Source organism: Pipistrellus kuhlii, unplaced genomic scaffold, assembly GCF_014108245.1.
Source record: "Pipistrellus kuhlii isolate mPipKuh1 unplaced genomic scaffold, mPipKuh1.p scaffold_m20_p_11, whole genome shotgun sequence".
Classification (NCBI taxonomy): Eukaryota; Metazoa; Chordata; class Mammalia; order Chiroptera; family Vespertilionidae; genus Pipistrellus; species Pipistrellus kuhlii.
In genome coordinates, this window is record NW_023425416.1 from 45,387,540 (window position 1) to 45,406,242 (window position 18,703).

The 18,703-nt window shown below is 42.2% G+C and overlaps 1 protein-coding gene and 1 long non-coding RNA gene across 4 annotated transcripts in view; one reads left to right on the forward strand and one right to left on the reverse strand.

Moving 5' to 3' along the window:
- Window positions 1–1,356: 1,356 nt before the first annotated feature.
- LOC123652070 lies at window positions 1,357–14,424 on the reverse strand. Its single transcript, XR_006741157.1, has 3 exons — window positions 14,291–14,424; window positions 12,489–12,634; window positions 1,357–1,466 (listed from the first exon to the last, which is right to left on the reverse strand). It is a non-coding gene; the product is annotated as an uncharacterized LOC123652070 (long non-coding RNA).
- Window positions 14,425–15,751: 1,327 nt separating this feature from the next.
- The window catches only part of WDR48 (WD repeat domain 48), a 33,350-nt gene continuing 30,398 nt past the window's right edge, over window positions 15,752–18,703 (forward strand). For 2 of the 3 annotated variants that reach the window (XM_036431902.1, XM_036431903.1), the window contains exon 1: window positions 15,753–15,902. In XM_036431902.1, coding sequence (XP_036287795.1) covers window positions 15,855–15,902 — 48 coding nt within the window. In that variant the 5' untranslated portion in view covers window positions 15,753–15,854. Of the gene's footprint in view, window positions 15,903–18,703 lie in introns of all 3 variants that reach the window. The other variant, XM_036431904.2, reaches the window with a different exon arrangement.

The window sequence follows — 18,703 nt, forward strand, 5'->3', positions numbered from 1 at the left end:
AGGAAAAGGTCACTTTAAAAAAATCTATTTAAATGGGAAGCAAGAGTTTATAATAAATAGTGGGAAGTAGGGGGGAGTGTGAATTGGGGCTTTATCTTTAAAAGAATTAAAAATTATGGTAGTAAATTTATTTTATATTTAACCACATTTTTATTATTACTGCAACGGTGAACTAATTCTTAGAACATAACAGTGAATCAAGACATGTTTTGGGAATGCTTTTTCCAGGGGGGAAATTTGTAAGATAGAAAAATATGACACCTGTCACTTCTCATTGGACCTTCACAGTAAAGAAAGTAAATTTTGCAAAATAGTCAAAGGCTTTATCCCTTTTCTGATCATCCCTTCCTGAAGTCTCCAGTACGTCATTATCTAAGCTGATTTTCTCTCTCCCGTTTGTGACCAAAAAAACTCTGCCAAATCTTCATTTCTTGGAGACTTCCTAATAATTATTGAATCAGTCCTCCACCATCACTTTCAGTATCTTAGTAAAATCCCACATCTTTTGCAAGAGTGGCCATTTCACTTTGCAACTGGTTGGCATAGTAATCACAGTGAAACGTCTGACATTATCGTTGGGGGAAGATGGATGCCAGTGTTAAACCAGAGGGAAGTGTGAAGCGGGGACTAGCTTTATAAGAATTTGTTACTAAGCATTTCGGGTTGGTATGACCTTCATTTTGCAAATTCCTATAGTAATTACTTTGATAATAAGACTCCCCTGAGCTCATGAACAGGAGTCAGCATTGCGGTTTCTGGGTAAAAGGACTACACCGGGAGAAGAGGGAATGGTCCATCCCTGCCAAAGGTGGTCACCTGCAACCCAGGTGATGCTGGCTGAGGACTGTAGGGTCCATCCAGGCTGTGGTTTCCAGAGCCTGCGTGTTTAAGCCGTAGGCTGTGTTCAACACCTAAAGCTAAAGTACTGAAAAACAAAGAACAAAACTCCACAAGTATCTGCTTTGTGACTACTGCCATCTACTGAGGTTAAGCTCCATTTCTGATTTTACTGTCCACATTACAACCAACTCTAGGAGGCACTGCTGCTTCTGACCTGGATACGTCTGTCGTTTTTTAGCCAGCCTCTTTCAGTCACATCTGAGTTTATGTTAATGGGGTGATTTTTGGAAAGTCCCTATAGCCTCAGGATGGGGGATGGTTGACAGGGAGTACCAACCATGAGATTAGAGGGTTGGAACTTTCAGCCCCACCTTCTGACCCCTGAAGTCATCACTAAAGGCCAAAGATGTAGTCAATCATGCCTCCATAATGAAGCCACCATAAAAAGCCAAAGGGCAGAGTTCAGAAAGCTAGTGCACCTGGGCAGGGCATGGAAGCTCCACACCCCTTCCCCCATACCTAGTCCTATGCATTTCTTCCATCTGGCTATTCTTTATAATTATATGCTTTATAATAAAACACCAAATCCTTATCTTGTGCAGTAGGAAGTCAATAGATAACTAACTCTGAAAAAAGAAGATATAGCCGAGACTGGTTTGGCTCAGTGGATAGAGCATCAGCCTGCAGACTGAAAGGTCCCAGGTTCGATTCCGGTCAAGGGCATGTGGGCACATCCCCAGTGGGGGGTGTGCAGGTGGCAGCTGATCCATGCTTCTCTCTCGTGGATGATTCTAACTCTCTATCCCTCTCTCTCCCTCTCTGTAAAAAATCAATAAAATATATATTAAAAAAAAGAAAAAGAAGATATAGAAATATAATCATGTCATTTAGAGATATGGAATGAAATAAATCATAAAAGCCTGAGAAAAGAATTGGAAGTGGTAGCCTCTGGGGAGAGGGAAATGGAGAAGAGGGGCTAGTGTTTTCCCAGGGAGTCCTATAGAGCTATTTGACTTTAATCATGTATAACTTTAAGATAAAAACTGAAAAAGGAAAAAATATAATACAAGTAGAAGTTCTAGTGTTGTTGTTTTTCTTGACCTCAATTTTTTTTAAGTCTTTAAAAAATATTTTTTTTTACTGATTTCAGAGAGGGAGAGGGAGAGAGAGAAAAACATCAATGATGAGAAAGAATCATTGATTGGCTGCCTCTTGCACACCCCCTACTGGGGATAAACCCCACAACCCAGGCATGTGCCCTGACCGGAATCAAACTGTGCTTCATAGGTCAACCTTCAACCACTGCGCCATACTGGCCGGGCTTGCCCTCAACTTTGAAAACACTGCTTTGGCTTAGTTGTCTGAGTGTCCTCCCATGCACAGAGAGGTTGCCAGTTCAATTCCTGGTCAGGACACATGCCTGGGTTTGGGACACTATCCCCAGTAGGGGGCACGCAGAAGGCAGCTTATAGATGTTTCTATCTCTCCCTCTAAAATAAAATTTTTAAAGTCCTATTTCATAAACGACAGAGAGAGAGAGAGAGAGAGAGAGAGAGAGAGAGAGAGAGAGAGAGAGAGCACGCAGTTTAGTCTTTTGATTCAGAGACCACAATCACAGTACATTTGGGATTTCAAATTTTGATTTAAGAAGCAGAAAATTCTCAATCTAGGGAAGAGGCATAAAGAATCACAAAGCAGGGTTGCTGAGAAGGGATACATGTGGCTTGAAGAAAAACCACTGTTCACTTGAGAACCACTAATATTTATAGGAAGCAGAGAAGATAGAGTCAAGAGGATGGTTTGTGGTTCTAGGTCTGCCACTTACTCATCTAACAAAGCACTTGGTCTCAATTTCCTGTTGAATAAGAGGGCTGCACTTGATGGTCACCAAGGTTACAATTAAGTCTGAAAATTATCATATGTTCTCCCAATACTATTCTGAATAGCAAAAACAGGTCAGACTGATCTAGACAAGATAATTCTTTTACCTTTAAAAATAGAAATAAGAACATTTTAGAAAAAAAATATTTGGTCTTTGAGATTTACAAATTAAATAATACATAATTCTATTTGTTGAATAAAATTAGTGTACTGGGTAGGGCTTCTTTACATGCAAATGCCATGATGTTTTTATTTGGGCTCCCTGCCACCCGCTTCCCTGCTTCATAAATTCTACTTAAGAATCTGTTTTCGCTTCCTGGTCTCTATGTAGCTTAGAAAAAAAGGAAGTATGCCTAAGTAATAAGTGATGATCCTCATCTCTTACTTTTGCTTATGCTCATTTCTATGGTTTCTACTGCAATTATGTGTCTTTACTAAGGATGGCTAAAAATGTACCTGCAGTAAGAGCTTATAAATGCAAAGGTAAATGCTTGATTAGCTGCAATTAGGGACCCATGAAAATAAATACCAGGTGACAATTTGCACTGATCATCAAAGAGCACTAATGGAGGTGAGAGGGAGCATCCTTTTCTTTTAAAAAAAAATAACCAGATAACGAAAAGTTATCAATAATGTCACCATTTAGAGAAAACCACTTTTAATAGACTGCATCCTTAACAGTGTCTTCCAATTCTCTTTTTCTTGGCAGATATAGTAAAAGTAGTGGTCCAGAGACACGTTTCAAAGACTTAACACACATACAAACTCACATACACCAACTTTGGCTGTGCCATAACTAGACTATGGAAGAAACACGGTCCCTGCCAGAAATGAGGCAGAGAGGAAGCAAGGGAGAAAGAAGTTCTCTGGCTTCCTTTCTTTTTCTCCAGGCTCCCAGTAGCGCCTCCCATTGGCTGAATCAGCCAGAGGCCAGCTGACATGGGGGTCTGGAAAATGAAGCTAGCAGGGGGCAAGCCCCAGGCAATCACAGAAGGGACAGGGCGAGGCATAAAGCACAGGATCAGTGTGGTCCACCCTTCGTTCTCATCCTCCAACCCATACCTCACTCTCATAATGTCACTCTGTGCTTCTACCTGCTTGACAATAAGGGTTCCAGTATAACTGACTTCCCACCAGGTGTCTGGCTTTTCCCTCAAGGGGGTGATGTCATATGAGGGGCTAAGCATGGGCCTTTGCTGTTGGCATATTGCACACTATACAGTAGCAATAGCCAGATCAATCTTCATGACAAAAAGTCTATGCCTGGCATAATTCCCTGATGTCATGGCCACTTTATTATTATTTTAATATACATTGTTGATTTTTTACAGAGAGAAAGGGAGAGGGATAGAGTTAGAAACATCGATGAGAGAGAATCATCGATCAGCTGCCTCTTGCACACCCCCTATCAGGGATGTGCCTGCAACCAAGGTGCATGCCCTTGACTGGAATCAAACCTGGGACCGTTCAGTCCACAGGCCAACGCTCTATCCACTGAGCCAAACCGGTTTTGGCTCATGGCCACTTTATACATTCAGTGAGCAACAGTGTGGCTGAAAACATACCCAACTTACCTCCACAGGACGGTCATCTGGAGAGGTCAAATCTGAAGGGCGATTGTACATGTTCCCCAGAGGAACTGAGCTTGTTATCCACAGCAGAAAGCCCACTCCTTTATGCATCCTGGATGTGGTTTTCCTCCTTTCTGTCTCGCTGTCCCTGCTTTTTCTTGTGCTTCCTGAGATTACCTCCTAAATAAACCATTTACACCAAGACTCGCCTCAGTACTTGCTTTCTGGAGGAACAGAGACTAACACAGACATGTGTGTATTAGATTATCCTAGCAATTGTACTATTCACATCCTCTAAGCCGAGGTCCTCAAATCTCATTTCATATTATAATAAACTACAGAAAAATATTAATAACATCAAAAGTTCTTGGAATTGTCACTTTTTTTTTTAATCCAAATTTATGGAGAGACTTTATTTGGAAAGGATGACTGCAAGGGGGAAAAGGGTGGGAGGGGGAAAAGGGTAGGAGGGACCTTCAATAGATGGAGGATGTCTACTGCATTGGGAGAAGCTCGGACCATACATACCATCTCCTGTTAAGCAAAAAGAATTTTTCATTTACAGTATAGAGGAGTAAACAAGACTAGAAAAAACAAGAGTGACCTGATGGGATAGCAGGTCAGAGAATGTTTAACTCTGAGGTCAGCCTTTTCTCAGGAGAGGTTAAGAAGGAGTTAGCTGTGTGCTGGCTCTTGCTGAGAGTGGGACTAAACTCAGAGACCTGGCAGAAGGAGAGGATCTTAACCAAAATTTGGCTAACACGCATTTTGTCCTGATTGCTCAGTGGAACAAGCAGTTCAGCTAATTATTTATGAGACAAAGAATGGGAACTTCAAGGGTTTGTGACTGGCCTTGTCATAGGTAAATGAGGGGGGCTATGTGAGTCTTACCTAAGTCATATGGAAAATGATGGTTCTTTGCAGTGTCTTTTCTAGAACGCAGACAAGGCTGTGTGTGTGTGTGTGTGTCTTAACTATCACTATTTTCCAGGAACAGAGGGCTCAATTCAACATTGTCAAGAAGAAGCCTGAACAACAGTATTTTCTAGAAGATCCCCAGGTAATGTATAGTTTATAACAGACTTGAGAGACACATCAAATAATCAGTGTGTGTGGTTTTTATTCAGATTCTAATTCAAACAAAGAAATTTTTTAAAAGGACATTTATGAAACAATTAAAAATTTTAATACTGAATCTTTGATGAAGGAATTACTGTCATTTTTTTTAGGTGTGACAATGATATTGTACTAATTATTTTATTGTACTAATGAATTTATTTTTAAAATAGTTATGGTATTGTGATTATGGTCTTTAAAGACAGTTCTTATTTTTTTAGAGCTATTCACCAGAAAAAATATTTATAGATTAAATGATATGACTTCTGGAATTTGCTTCAATAAAAAAGTGGGAAAGTTGCCAAAACCGGTTTGGCTCAGTGGATAGAGCATTGGCCTACGAACTTAAGGGTCCCAGGTTCGATTCCGGTCAAGGGCATGTACCTGAGTTGCGGGCACATCCCCGGTAGGGGGTGTGCAGGAGGCAGCTGATCGATGATTCTCTCTCATCGATGTTTCTGACTCTCTATCCCTCTCTCTTCCTCTCTGTTAAAAATCAATAAAATATATTAAAAAAAAAAAAGGGGGGGGTGGGAAAGTGGATGGGGAATTTGTTGGTCTTGAATTGTTGAGTGTTGAAGTTGGATGGTGGGTCATGTGAGTTCATCAGACTAATCTATTTTACATGTGTTTGAAATAAAAATGCTTTTCTAAAGGAGCTCCCAAAATGCTTTTAATATGCAGACTGTTGAAAATTGCTTTCCATAGTCCTACTTTTTGTCTGCTCCATCATCAAAACCAGAAAGAGGATTGCCATGACTACTACATTTCCATCTATTTCTCCTTGTGTTTTCTGCAATGTTTGATTTACATATTTCATTATTTACCATTTGTCACAGTAAGGTTTATGAAAGATTGCCTTTTTTCTTTTAAAAAAAATTGATATATGCCCATGGCAAAGCAAAGAAAAAATCAAGCAGTATAGAAAGGTCTACAGTGGAAAACAGATCCCCCTTTTGTCTCAGATTCCTCTCCCCAGTGTCAGCCACAACTACCAATTTCTTCTGTCTCCACTGAGGAAGTCAATGTGAATGTGAACATATTCATATACCTATGTTCATACATTTGAATGTCCTTTTTTATATGTCATTGGGACCCCAGCATTTTATATTGTTAGATCCTTGCAGTTATCATTTCAATCTTATATAGAAAATTGCTCCAATCAATGGAAAATTGTATTGTCGCAGACCCTACATCATTACTGATCCTTTTTCTATGAGAGCTATTTTATAATTCTGCAAATTACCCATAACTGATAACAATGCAGAATAATTCCTATCAATTTACATGCAAGTCAATTCTGTCAGGTGGAGAGATATCCTTACTCACTCGTGGAAAAAAATCTGTTTTGCTTCCATCCAAGCATTCGCTTTAACATTCCTTTACTCCATGTGATTTGTGCTTCTTTGACTTATCCTTTGAACTAATCATGATATCTGCCTAGTCCCTTCATTGTAAGCAAGATGAAATCTTCAACTTATGTTCATTTTACACCTGCATGAAAGTAGTGATTTTACTTTTTCTTTTTTTAATTTTTAAAATATGTTCTTATTGGTTTCAGAGAAGAGGGTAGAGGAAGAAAGAGATAGAAATATCAACAAGAGAATCATTGATTGGCTGCCTCCTGCACACCCCATACTGGGGACAGAGCCTTCCCACAACTCAGACATGTGCCCTGACCGGGAATCAAACCATGACCTCCTGGTTCATAGGTTGATACTCAACAACTTAGTCACACCATTGGGCCTTTTTTTTTTCTCTCTCTCTCTTTTTTTTGGAAATATCCTTTAACAATATGCATTTAGCAATCAGATTAAGCATACAATTCGCTGGATGTGATGAAAACTCAATTTTATTTTTGCTTCTCATGCCCTGTGTGCCTAACTGTTTAGAAGTATCAATAACTCTGACCTGTACCAATCATTTGCTTCAAGAATGCTTCAATAAATATTCTTCTACTTGTATTTTTAAGTCAAGTGTAATTACACTCGTGGGATGAATTTATAAAAGAGGAACTGCTAATTCTACTTTCCAAAAAGATTATACTGATTTATCCTCCCACTAAAACTGCATAAAATCATGGGTTTCCCACCTTCTCTGAACACTATACATTATCAAACTTTTAGATCTTTTTCAACCTGGTAGGTGAAAAATGAAATCTAATTTAAGTGTTTCCTTTATTATGAATGAAATTAAGTATATTTTCAGACAATGTAAGCCATTCATTTTCTTTTCTTATAAGCTACCTGTTTATGTCCTTTGCCTATTTTGTCCTTTTCCTATTGCATTATGGTATGTTTCATAGTCACTTATAAGCTCTCCTTCTTTAATAAGGAAATTGGCTCTTTGTCATGTGTGTTGGCAAGTACATTTTTCTACAGAGGGGCCAGGGCAACCATGAAGAAGAAATGGCACAAGGCAAGCATAGTCCAACTCAGTGGGTTCAGGATGTGGCTGTGTAGAGAAAGGCTGCCTCTCTCACATCTCTTCCTGCCCTCCAGATGTGATTAAGCTGTTACCTTCTAATTCACAGCAGATCAGCAATGAAGATCTAACAAGAGTGAGTGCAAGAAAAAAGGGTGCATTGAACAGTCACCATGGAAACTGCCCCTCCCACAGCATTTACCATTCAAAAGCTTCTGCGGGCATTCATGTACAACAAATTAGCAAAGGAAGATTTACAGACTCACAACCATAATTTTGAATGCACTTTGAAGGTGTTTAGAAGCATAAAGAATGCCTGTGGTTTTTGTAGGGCGATTACTTAGGGGGAAATTGTCTTCAATTCCAGCTTCTGCGGAGGATAATTGGTAGAAACACTAGAGTGTATTTTGTTTTTGCTGTACTTTTCCTTCCTTCCCAACCTTGTGCTGATGATTGCTGGTCCATAGTGCTTGCTGATCTCAGAAGTGCTTTGTATTACTGGGCCTTAAGCAGAAGCTCTTAAAGACTACCCCTGGTCTAGCCTTTAGTGAGAGCCCAAGCTTCCTGAAGAAGTTGAGCTGTGAATCTGGGTGGGAACAGGTGTGCAGGGGACTAATGAATTCTCTTGGTAGGCCAGAGAAGAAGTCAGTAAGAGCAGGAGAGGTTCTGCAAGGTCAAGGACTGTGACTGCTGTTGAAAGCATCCAGGCTGGTGATAGAAGCTGGTCAATGATGGCAGGTAATCTTAGGGAGGTGGGGCCTGGACACTGGGATTTCTAGCTGTAACCAAAAAAAAAAAAAAAGCCCAGTGCCAGAGGCCTGTTCATTTTCAAACAACACTGGGCCTCTCAGCAGTAACCAGTATAGCCTGAGAATTGTTGGTGCCTCCAGTATATGACCCCTGGGATTGATGAGTAACTTTAGAGTGGATTACAGTAGCCAGAGAGCCTTAACAATGACTGAGGTTTACTTTCCCATCATTTTGATTGGCTGTGAGCTCAAATTATAGTTAATTTTAACAATCTAATATGACATCCTATATAATAAAATCCTAATATGCAAATCGAGCCAATTGAGGAACTACCCATAGAAGGACTGTTCGCTATGATGCGTACTCGTGGTCAGTGCACTCCCACAGGGGGAGCACCACTCAGCCAGAAGCCGGGCTCATGGCTGGCAGTGGCAGCAGCCTCTCCCGCCTCCGCCTCCGTAGAAGTGCTAAGGAGGCAGGAGGACATCCCCCAAGGGGTCCTGGACTGTGAGAGGGCGCAGGCCGGGCTGAGGGATACCCCCACTAGTGCATGAAATATATCAGTTTGTGGGATACGAATCACACCCATTCTACTTTTGCGGCCTAGCATTTTAGGAAGCCTCACTCAGTTCAGCTCCTGTGTAAAAGTCCCACCACAAAAAAATTACATTTGTGATTTTAGGCGACCAAATAGATTTCCTAAAAAGGTACTTTGATTGTGGCATTTTATCAGCAGGAAATATGTATTAAATTTTAAGGTCTGACTTACCAGATAAGAGTCTGGAAGGTCCAAAATCAAGGATGGCCTGAATGGTTCTCTACTGCCCTCCAGTGGATAAGTTAGACAAAGACTGAAACATTTTTGGAATGGAAAAGGGATTGGTTAGTATTTCTAATATTGTAAAAAATATATAGACATTAAAAAACATAGACAGAAAGAGATAAAAGAACTAACGTCTATTTTTTCCCAATGTGTTAAAAAATAAATGCATTGTGGAATGATGAGCCATTTAATTCCATGCCCTCTAAGAATGTATTTAAACCTGAAGATTTGCTGACAAGACAAAATAGCACACAACTATTGACAAACATCTCAAGCATTCTGTGATTCTGTGTCTCTATATTTGTTTATACGATAGTGTTTTACTTATGCAAACTTATTTAATTACTAAAGGCCTGGTGCATGAAATTCATTCAGGGGCATTTCCTCAGCCTGGCCTGCACCATCTCACAGTCTACAAGCCCTCAAGGGATGCCCAACTGACAGGTTAGGCCTACGCCTGGAGAGCAGACCTAAGCCGTCAGTTGGACATCCCTTAGCACTTGCCAGCCGTTTGCCTGGCTCAGGGCTTCTGGCTGAGTGGCTGAATACACTTGACCACCAGGGGGAAGCTCCTGCATTGAGTGTCTGCTCCCTGGTGATCAATGTGTGTCATAGTGACAGGTCATTCCACTGTTCGGTCAATTTGCATATTGGCCTTTATTATATAGGATAATCTTGTAGTCTACTATATATAACAGCCTTCCTGATAGAGAACCATTAAAGAGTTATAAGGATATTATGCAGCTTCTCAATTTCTCCACAAATCTGATTGATAACACAGCCTACACAAAGAAGTTTATTTACTTAGCAATTCCGCATTAAGATCCTATTCTTTTTAAAGTTGATATTTTTTTAAAAAAAATATTTTACTTATTGATTTTTTTTTGAGAGAGAGAGAGAAACATCAATTTGTTGTCCCACTTACTTACATATACATTGGTTGAGTCTTGTATGTGCCCTGACCAGAGATCAAAACCGCAATCTTGGTATATCAGGACAATGCTTTAACCAACTGAGATACCTGGCTAAGGCTAAAATTAATGTTTAAAATATCCAATTGAGCCCAGCTGGTGTGGCTCAGTGGTTGAGCATCAACCTATGAACCAGAAAGTCACGGTTCAATTCCAGGTCAGGGCACATGCCCAAGTTGTGGGCATGATCCCCAGTGGGAGATACGCAGAAGGCAGCCAACCAAAGATTGTCTCTCATCACTGATGTTTCTATTTCCATTTCCCTTCCTCTCTAAAATTGATAAAAACATATATATTAAAAAAAAAAAAAACTCTATATATAAAAGCTTAAGCGACCATTATGACTGATCTACGGAATGACTGGTTGACTGGTTGCTATGATAACACACTGATCAGCAGGCGGCAGATGCTCAACGCCGGACCTGCCCCCTGGTGGTCAGTGCATTCCCACAGCCAACCTCCTGTGGCCGGACAACCTCCTGTGGTTGTTTCCTGAACAAGGTGATGATTAAAAATAATACCTGAAATATATTGATTTCCCACATACCAGGTACTGTGCTAAGATTGTTTCATTTACCTTGAGATATGTAATGTTTTTATTCTACTTTACAAAGAAACCGAAGTTTATTATTTGCTTAAGTAACTGGCAGAGGGAAGGACCAACCTCTCAGAGCAAGATTTAACGAGAACAAGCCTGGTTTATTTGGAAGCAGAAGCCCTCTAGGATTCATATTTGCTTTTATTTTTAAAAAATATATTTTTATTTATTTCAGAGAGGAAAGAGAAGAAGATGGGGGAAAGGGGAAAGGGGAGAGAGAGGGAAAAAGATAAAGAGGGAGAGGGGGAGCAATAGAGAGGAGAGGGGGGAGGGATAGAGAGGAGAAGGGGGAGGGATAGAGAGGAAAAGGGGAGGGATAGAGAGGAGAGAGGGAGGGATAGAGAGGAGAAGGGAGGGATAGATAGGAGAAGGGGAGGGATAGAGAGGAGAGGGGGGGAGGGATAGAGAGGAGAAGGGGGAGGGATAGAGAGGAGAAGGGGGAGGGATAGAGAGAAGGGGGAGGGATAGAGAGGAGAGGGGGGAGGGATAGAGAGGAGAAGGGGGAGGGATAGAGAAGGGGAGGAGGGAGGGAGGAGAGCAAGAACGAGAGGGAGAAGAGAATTATTAATTGGTTGCCTATACCGCACACTGGGGATCGAGCCCAAACCCAGGCATGTGCCATGATCAGGAATAGAACAATGACCTCTTGTTCATAGATGGATACTCAACCCCTGAGCCACATTGGCCAGGCTTCATATTTACTTTTAAATTTTTCTGCATTTTTATTTAATATGTGTGTGCATTTTTTTTTTTTTTTTTTTTTTTTTTTTTTTTTTTTTGGCAGGATGTCAAGTTTTCATGCTGTCGTTAAGGAGAGTTCTCAAAATCAGAGAACAATATAATAGGTGTCAAGCCTTCTTACATTTTGAATAGCGATGCCAAGCTTTCTATGCAGGAAATGCCAAGAGGAATTCCGACAGGATAAGCCCCCTGGCAGTTACACAAGAGAAGACAAAGAATTAAATGGAGTTTGATGAGGCTGATGGTGAAAATATCTTTGCAGAGTTGTGGAGGTGCTCTGACATTTCCCCTCCTTGTGGAAAAGGGAGGATGTATTAGTTATCTATTGCAGCATAATAAATTACCCTATACCATTAGGACACTTCAGTCAGCATCTATTATCTCATACAGTTCCTGTAGATCAGGAATTTGGGATCAGTTTGGCTGAATGGTGCTGACTCAGAGTTTCTCATAAAGTTACAGATGAGATGTCATTTGATTAATCACATGCACACATTCTTGCTGTAAAAGGCTAGAAAAAAAGAAGTGAGTAACTGTCGTTTTCATTTTCTGTAAGCAGTGCTCACCACCACCAAGGCACATAGCGGGGAATTCCTCCAACACAGAAAGAGAATTCAAATGATGAACAGCAGTAAGTAAAACCACAAAAATGTCAAGGAAGTCATCCTTTTAGCTGCCCAACACCAATATAACCACCGCTTTCAATGTTTATATGTCAAAAAAAGTTGTCACTTAGAATACTGCAACTATTCTTCACACAACCAAAGGCATACTCACTGTCACCCTCTGAGGAAGTCAATCCAATGTTTCATCAGTTACCACATCTGTCCATCCATTTCTAAGTTTAGAACCTCACGGTGATATCCATTCCTCTGTAACTTATGGACTAAATAATGAAATTTACCAACAATAGCCCACCCTACTAACAAAAGCGAAGTAAAAGCTAAAGAAAGAAAATAGAAGTTGAGAGAGGCAGGGAAGAGAAAGGGGGAGATATAAATAAATAAATAAATAAATGTTAAAACATATAAAAGTATACATGATCTATAATCTATAATAATAAAAGCATAATATGCTAATTAGACCAGACAGCCGCACAACCTTCCAGATGTCATTCCGGATGAAGCCAGAGCTGCAAGACCCAGGCAAGCCGCAGCAGCTGCAAGGGCCTAGCCCCTTGCGCAAATTTTGTGCAACGGGCCTCTAGTACATTGATAAAAGAAATACAAGTAGAGATGACACCTCTCATTTGTTTCTCTGATCATGAGGATTTTACCTCCATTCTGACTTCCTTGCTTTACCAGCCATTCTGTGTTCCCTTTACCTTCAACTAATACCTTCATTTCTAAAGAATCTGTGTGTCTGTCTGCCAAGACCGGTTTGGCTCAATGGACAGAGCGTCGGCTTGGGGACTGAAAGGTCCCGGGTTCGATTCCGGTCAAGGGCATGTACCTTGGTTGCGGGCATATCCCCAGTAGGGGGTGTGCAAGAGGCAGCTGATCGATGACTCTCTCTCATCGATGTTTCTAACTCTCTATCTCTCTCCCTTCCTCTCTGTACAAAATCAATAAAATATTAAAAAAAAAAAAAGAATCTGTGTGTCTGATTTCTAAGGAATCTGAGTGCTTATGTATACCAGCAAACCTATTTCTGCTTGGTTATCAGGATTAATCACTCCCACCAATACCATAACCTTGTCCTTCTCCTTCTCTTGACTATCCAGTGACACAAGACATGCAAAATAGATAGCATTCTCAGCTCCAAATCAATGGAACCACTGTTCGGCCTTTCTTTAGGATATATACATTCCACAGTCCCTCCTGCCATAAGATCTTTGCTCAGACCATTCCCTCTCCTTAACGCCATCCTCAGATCTTGACTCAAGGATCATTACCTGTCTTATAAGCATCCTTCTTCACTGTAATTATCTCCATATTCATTTATATGTTTAATGCCCATCGTACCCAGGATTCTAAGTTCTATGACTATGTGCACTTAACACCGATTCCCTGTACCTAATATAGTGCCTGATACTTACTAGGTGCTAAATAATATTTGAATAAATGAATAAATAAATGTGTCTGTAATAAAATGCAGTACAGGTAATTTTCCTACAAGTTATCACTGCCAGTTTTGCTTACGAAGCTTTCTGCCTTTCGTTTCTACTCTTCTAATTTGCATTTCTTTATTAACTTAAAAAGGCATTTGTCTAGACAAGAACTTTCCTAAGCATTATATCTATCCTAGCACTATACAAAAAGGTGAATACATATGAAACTTCAAATATACTAATAGCCATGTTATAAAAAGTAAAAAAATAAGAATCTTTATTTGACCCAATATATCCAAAACATTATCATTTCCACATGTAACCAGTATGAAAATTATTGAAATTCTTTGCATCCTTTTCTTTGCACTAAGTTTCTGAAATGTGGTGGGCATTTTAGTTACATATCCCAATTCGAGCTGGCCATGTTTCAAGTGCGCACTGGCCACACATGCCTCCTGGATGCTATATTGGGGGCAGGGTGGTTCCAAAGGATTCACTTTCACCAGAGTCTCATGTCCTTGGCACCTAGACGTGTCCGGAAAACTCCAAGTCAAACCTTCACCCACAAGGGCTTCTCGGGATGAGGTGATTTAAACCAGGTTCTAGAGCGAACCCAACTCCTTCAGCGCCTGCAACTTAAGAAGTTGTCCCAGGCCAACGGACTGAGGGGGTCCCTGTCAGGTCAAGGGCATGTACCTTGGTTGCGGGCACATCCCCAGTAGGGGGTGAGCAGGAGGCAGCTGATCAATGTTTCTAACTCTCTGTCCCTCACCCTTCCTCTCTGTAAAAAATCAATAAAATATATTTTAAAAATAAGTTGTCCCGGCCGCAACAAGTTTGGCTCAGTGGATAGAGCCTTGGCCTGTGGACTGAAAGGTCCCAGGTTCAATTCCGGTCAAGGGCATGTACCTTGGTTGCGGGCACATCCCCAGTGGGGAATGTGCAGGAGGCAGCTGATCGATGATTCTCTCATCGATATTTCTAACTCCCTGTCCCTCTCTCTTCCTCTCTGTTAAATAAATAAATATATATATTAGTAAAATGTATTTTAAAAAAATAATAAGTTGTCCGGGAGAACATGTTTAGGCAGTATGTATTTTTTCAGCTTCCTACTACCCTCTTTCCCCAAAAATAAGACAGTGTCTTATATTAATTTTTGCTCCCAAAGATGCGCTAGGTCTTATTTTCAGGGGATGTCTTATTTTTCCATGAAGAATAGGGTACACATTTATTGTTAAATGAAAATAAAGGAAATTTATTACCTGTATACGGTACGGTAGTACGGTAGTTGTCAACACAAACCAGACAAACTGAATCCTACAGTATCAAGAATTTACTCATTTATTCAATGACAATCATGTCATCATCATCTGGAACATCATCATCACAATCCAATTCCTGAATTTCCTGGTGAATTTCTTGTGACTCCATTTCTTTCAGAATCAGTGGACCAAATCTCTCATGTTTTGCCTGGGGGGGGGAAGGGGGTACGGACGACCTTATTTTCGGGGGGATGCCTTATATTTCACTCAGAAGGAAACTTGTAAGTAGGTCTTATTTTCGGAGGATGTCTTATTTTCAGGGAAACACGGTATCCTTTTAACTCGTAAACAAATACTTGGCTCCTCCAGAAGATGGGGGCCGCCTCCTTTACAGTCTTCCTCCTTTCAAACCAGTTTAGGGGGTGTCATGGCAAATCTGCGGGTTCCCTTGGTTAATCTAGGAAAACTGCGGGGAGGGGGGGAGGGTTTCTGTCCAAGCCGCCCATGGCCCGCACTGTTAATTCTTCCAGCGCTTCCCTCACGCCGCTGGGGCCTCTGGAGGTGGCACCGGGGAGAGAACCCGCCGGGGGAGAGGCGCACACAACGGGGTTGGATGCTCCCTCGGCTCGGAAACCAGCTCCCTACGGCATGTCGCTCGCCCGACAACTTTCCGGTCCGTCTACCCGCCCACAGGGCCGCCGGCCCGGCCACAGGGAGCCTAACCCCCGCCTCGCCTCGCCGCCGGCCCTCGGCCGGAGGGGAAGAGGCGCGACTTCCGCCCGGACCGCGCCACTTCCGGAAGTGACGTAGGAGTGTCAACATGCAAGATGGCGGCCCATCACCGGCAGAACACGGCCGGGCGGAGGAAAGTGCAGGTATGGGAGCCCGGCTCCTCGACCTCCCCGACGCGGCTGCCAGCCCGGCCCTCCTCCGGCGAGCGGATGCCTCGGGCCGCGATCGGCCGGGGTAGCGGCTCGGGGCGCGTGGGACGGGGCGCGGCCGGTCGCGAGGGGTGGGGCCGCGGCGCTAACGGCTTCTGGAGGGGGCGGGGGTCTGCGGCCCACCCGGCCGGCCTGCGCCCTGTCCCGGGACCCTCTGGTGCGCCGCTCGCAGCCCGGGGTTGCCGATCACCCGCTTTCTCGGGGGATCGGGCTTGCGAAGTCGGGAGACGCTCGTTCTCCGCCCACCTGCCTCCCGGTCCCTAAGCGCGCTGCCCTCGCCGCGCCGGAGCGGAGGCCTCCGGGCGCTTCCCCGCCGGTTGGCGGCCGCGGCGCAAGGGGGCCTGTGCGGGGGCGTGGCGGGGCATAGGCCGTTCTGCGCGGTTTCTGCAGGGGCTTCTGCACGGGAGAGCCCCCGGCGGTCTTTGATGCCGGAGCTTTTTTGCTTGATGGGGTGGAAACCACGAGGGAGTCGGCTGGTGTTAGTGGGGAAAATAGGATTTTTTACTGTTTTGGAATTTAATTTCGTCTTCATCTCCACTGTGCATCCTTGAATTTTCTGTTTCTATCATCTGTTAGCCCAGGGTAAAGAGTTACCTTATCCTTCCGGTGTGCTTTCTGCCTTCGTGAACCTACTTTTGTTTTGTGGGTGCGTTTGAGAGTTCCTGTTAGCTGTTTCCAGCGATGCAGGGAGTAAAGCCTTACTACAGGTGTTTGCTGCAGGTATGTCTTCTGTAGAAGTGAGGGTATGGCGCCCTTATTCATTAAACATTACTGAGCACTTAGTTTGCAATTCATTAAACAGGCCTGAGCACTTGGTTTGCAAAGAATGGAGAGAGTGTAGGAATAAGTAACACCCGGACTTTCTTTATAAAGCAGCATGCTATGTAGGATGAAATCAGTGAGTGTTCCTTCAGTGAGGTAAGCCATAAAGTCCTCTGGGCAGTTCACTTCCCTGTTTTATTGATCTCATTGATGAGAACAGTATCCAGGCATTCAGTAGATGTTGAGTGAAGTGAAAAACAGATCGGTTGCCTCCAGTACGTGCCCCATCCCACCGGGGATCAGACCACATCTTACGTGTGTGCCTTACTGGGAAACCAAACCGCAAATCTTTTTGTGTATGGGACCACACGCCAACCCACTGAGCCACCTGGCCAGGGCTGTTAGGTGATTTTTAAGTGTATCATTGACAGAATTTAAGTAACCCAGCATGCAAACCTAGTGGGGAGGATGTCTGCTTCTGAGTATAATGTAACTCAAAATGGTAACAGTATTCCAGACACTAGAATGGTACACTCCTTAGGGTAGTAAGGAGAGCTAATCAGGCCACTCCGAGTCTTGTGTTTAGACTTGAAGGCAATATAAAAGTATAAGATGGGCAAATATAAATCTGCAGCGTGTGTGGAAAACTGAGTGTTTTAATAAGCTGAATATGAGCTACTGCATATAGAATGAGAGGTGATAATTCCATTCACTGATCAGAGTACAGAATTAGAGTTTGAGATATGACAATCAGATTAATAAAGTGACTTGAAACTATTTCCTATGAAGAGCACTCAAAAGAACTAAGACTAGTCTGCTGAACACAAGATTTAGTGAGTCTTGTTAGCTGCTTTCAGAATTTTTCCTTAAGGTCTACAACCAATATAAAAAACCACAGAATTTGCCTTTCTTCAAGGCAAGCGAACCTAGAATTTGCTTGCCTTGAAGAAAAAACATTGGGAGCCAATGGAGAGGAATGGAGAGACAGCCAACAAATGTCTATTCTACCAGTACTTAACTCTTTTCCTTGCTAAATATTTAGTTATTCTAGATCTATTCAGAGCTCTGTATGGTGTTTAGTCCTCATTTTGAGTCCCAATTCTGGGTTGGTTGATTAATCTTTGATACTTTTTAAAGGAAGTAGAATGATGCCAAATCCTGACTCCTCAAGAAAAGATCCTTACAAAGTAGCCATATCTGAGTTACGTTTTATGTAGGAAGGGTAATTAAAACTGTGGTGTCACCCTGGCTGGTTTGGCTCAATGGATAAAGCGTTGGCCTGTGGACTAAAGGGTTCCAGGTTCGATTCCGGTCAAGGGCACATGCCTGGGCTTCAAGCTCTATCCCCAGTTCCGGGCGTGCCGGAGGCGGCCAATCAGTGATTATCATCATTGATGTTTCTATCTCTCTCTCTCCCTCCCCTTTCCTCTCTGAAATTAATAAAAATATATTTAAACAAACAAAAAACCCTGCAGTGTCAGTTTAGAACAGGGGTCTGCAAAATTTCTCCAAAGGTCCAGATGGTAAAGATTTTACACTTTGGAGGCCATTCTGTGTCATAACCAGACCTCTGCCATAGAAAATACCTAAATGCCTAGGTGTGACTGTGTTCCAGTAAAACCTTGTTTACTAAACAGGGTTTGGCCCGAGGGCATTTTTTACTAACCACTGAGTAGGAAAAATCCGGCAAGACTGCTTTTCAGAATGCTTTTTAAGTCAACACTAAAAATAAAGGTTCGAGCAGAGGGTCATGGTCCACAGGATTGAGCAGGAAAAACAGATGTGAGAATTATTGATATTTAGCCAGTTTTTCTTGGCCAAACTGAGCCTGAGTTAGCTTGATAGCTAAAAGTAGCCTTCCATAAAAGAGCTGTGTGATTTCATTTATAGGATATTATAGAACAAGCAAAGCTAATCAATGTATGGAGAAAACATCAGATCTAGATTGGGAGTTGGAGAGTAGAGGTTGGGGA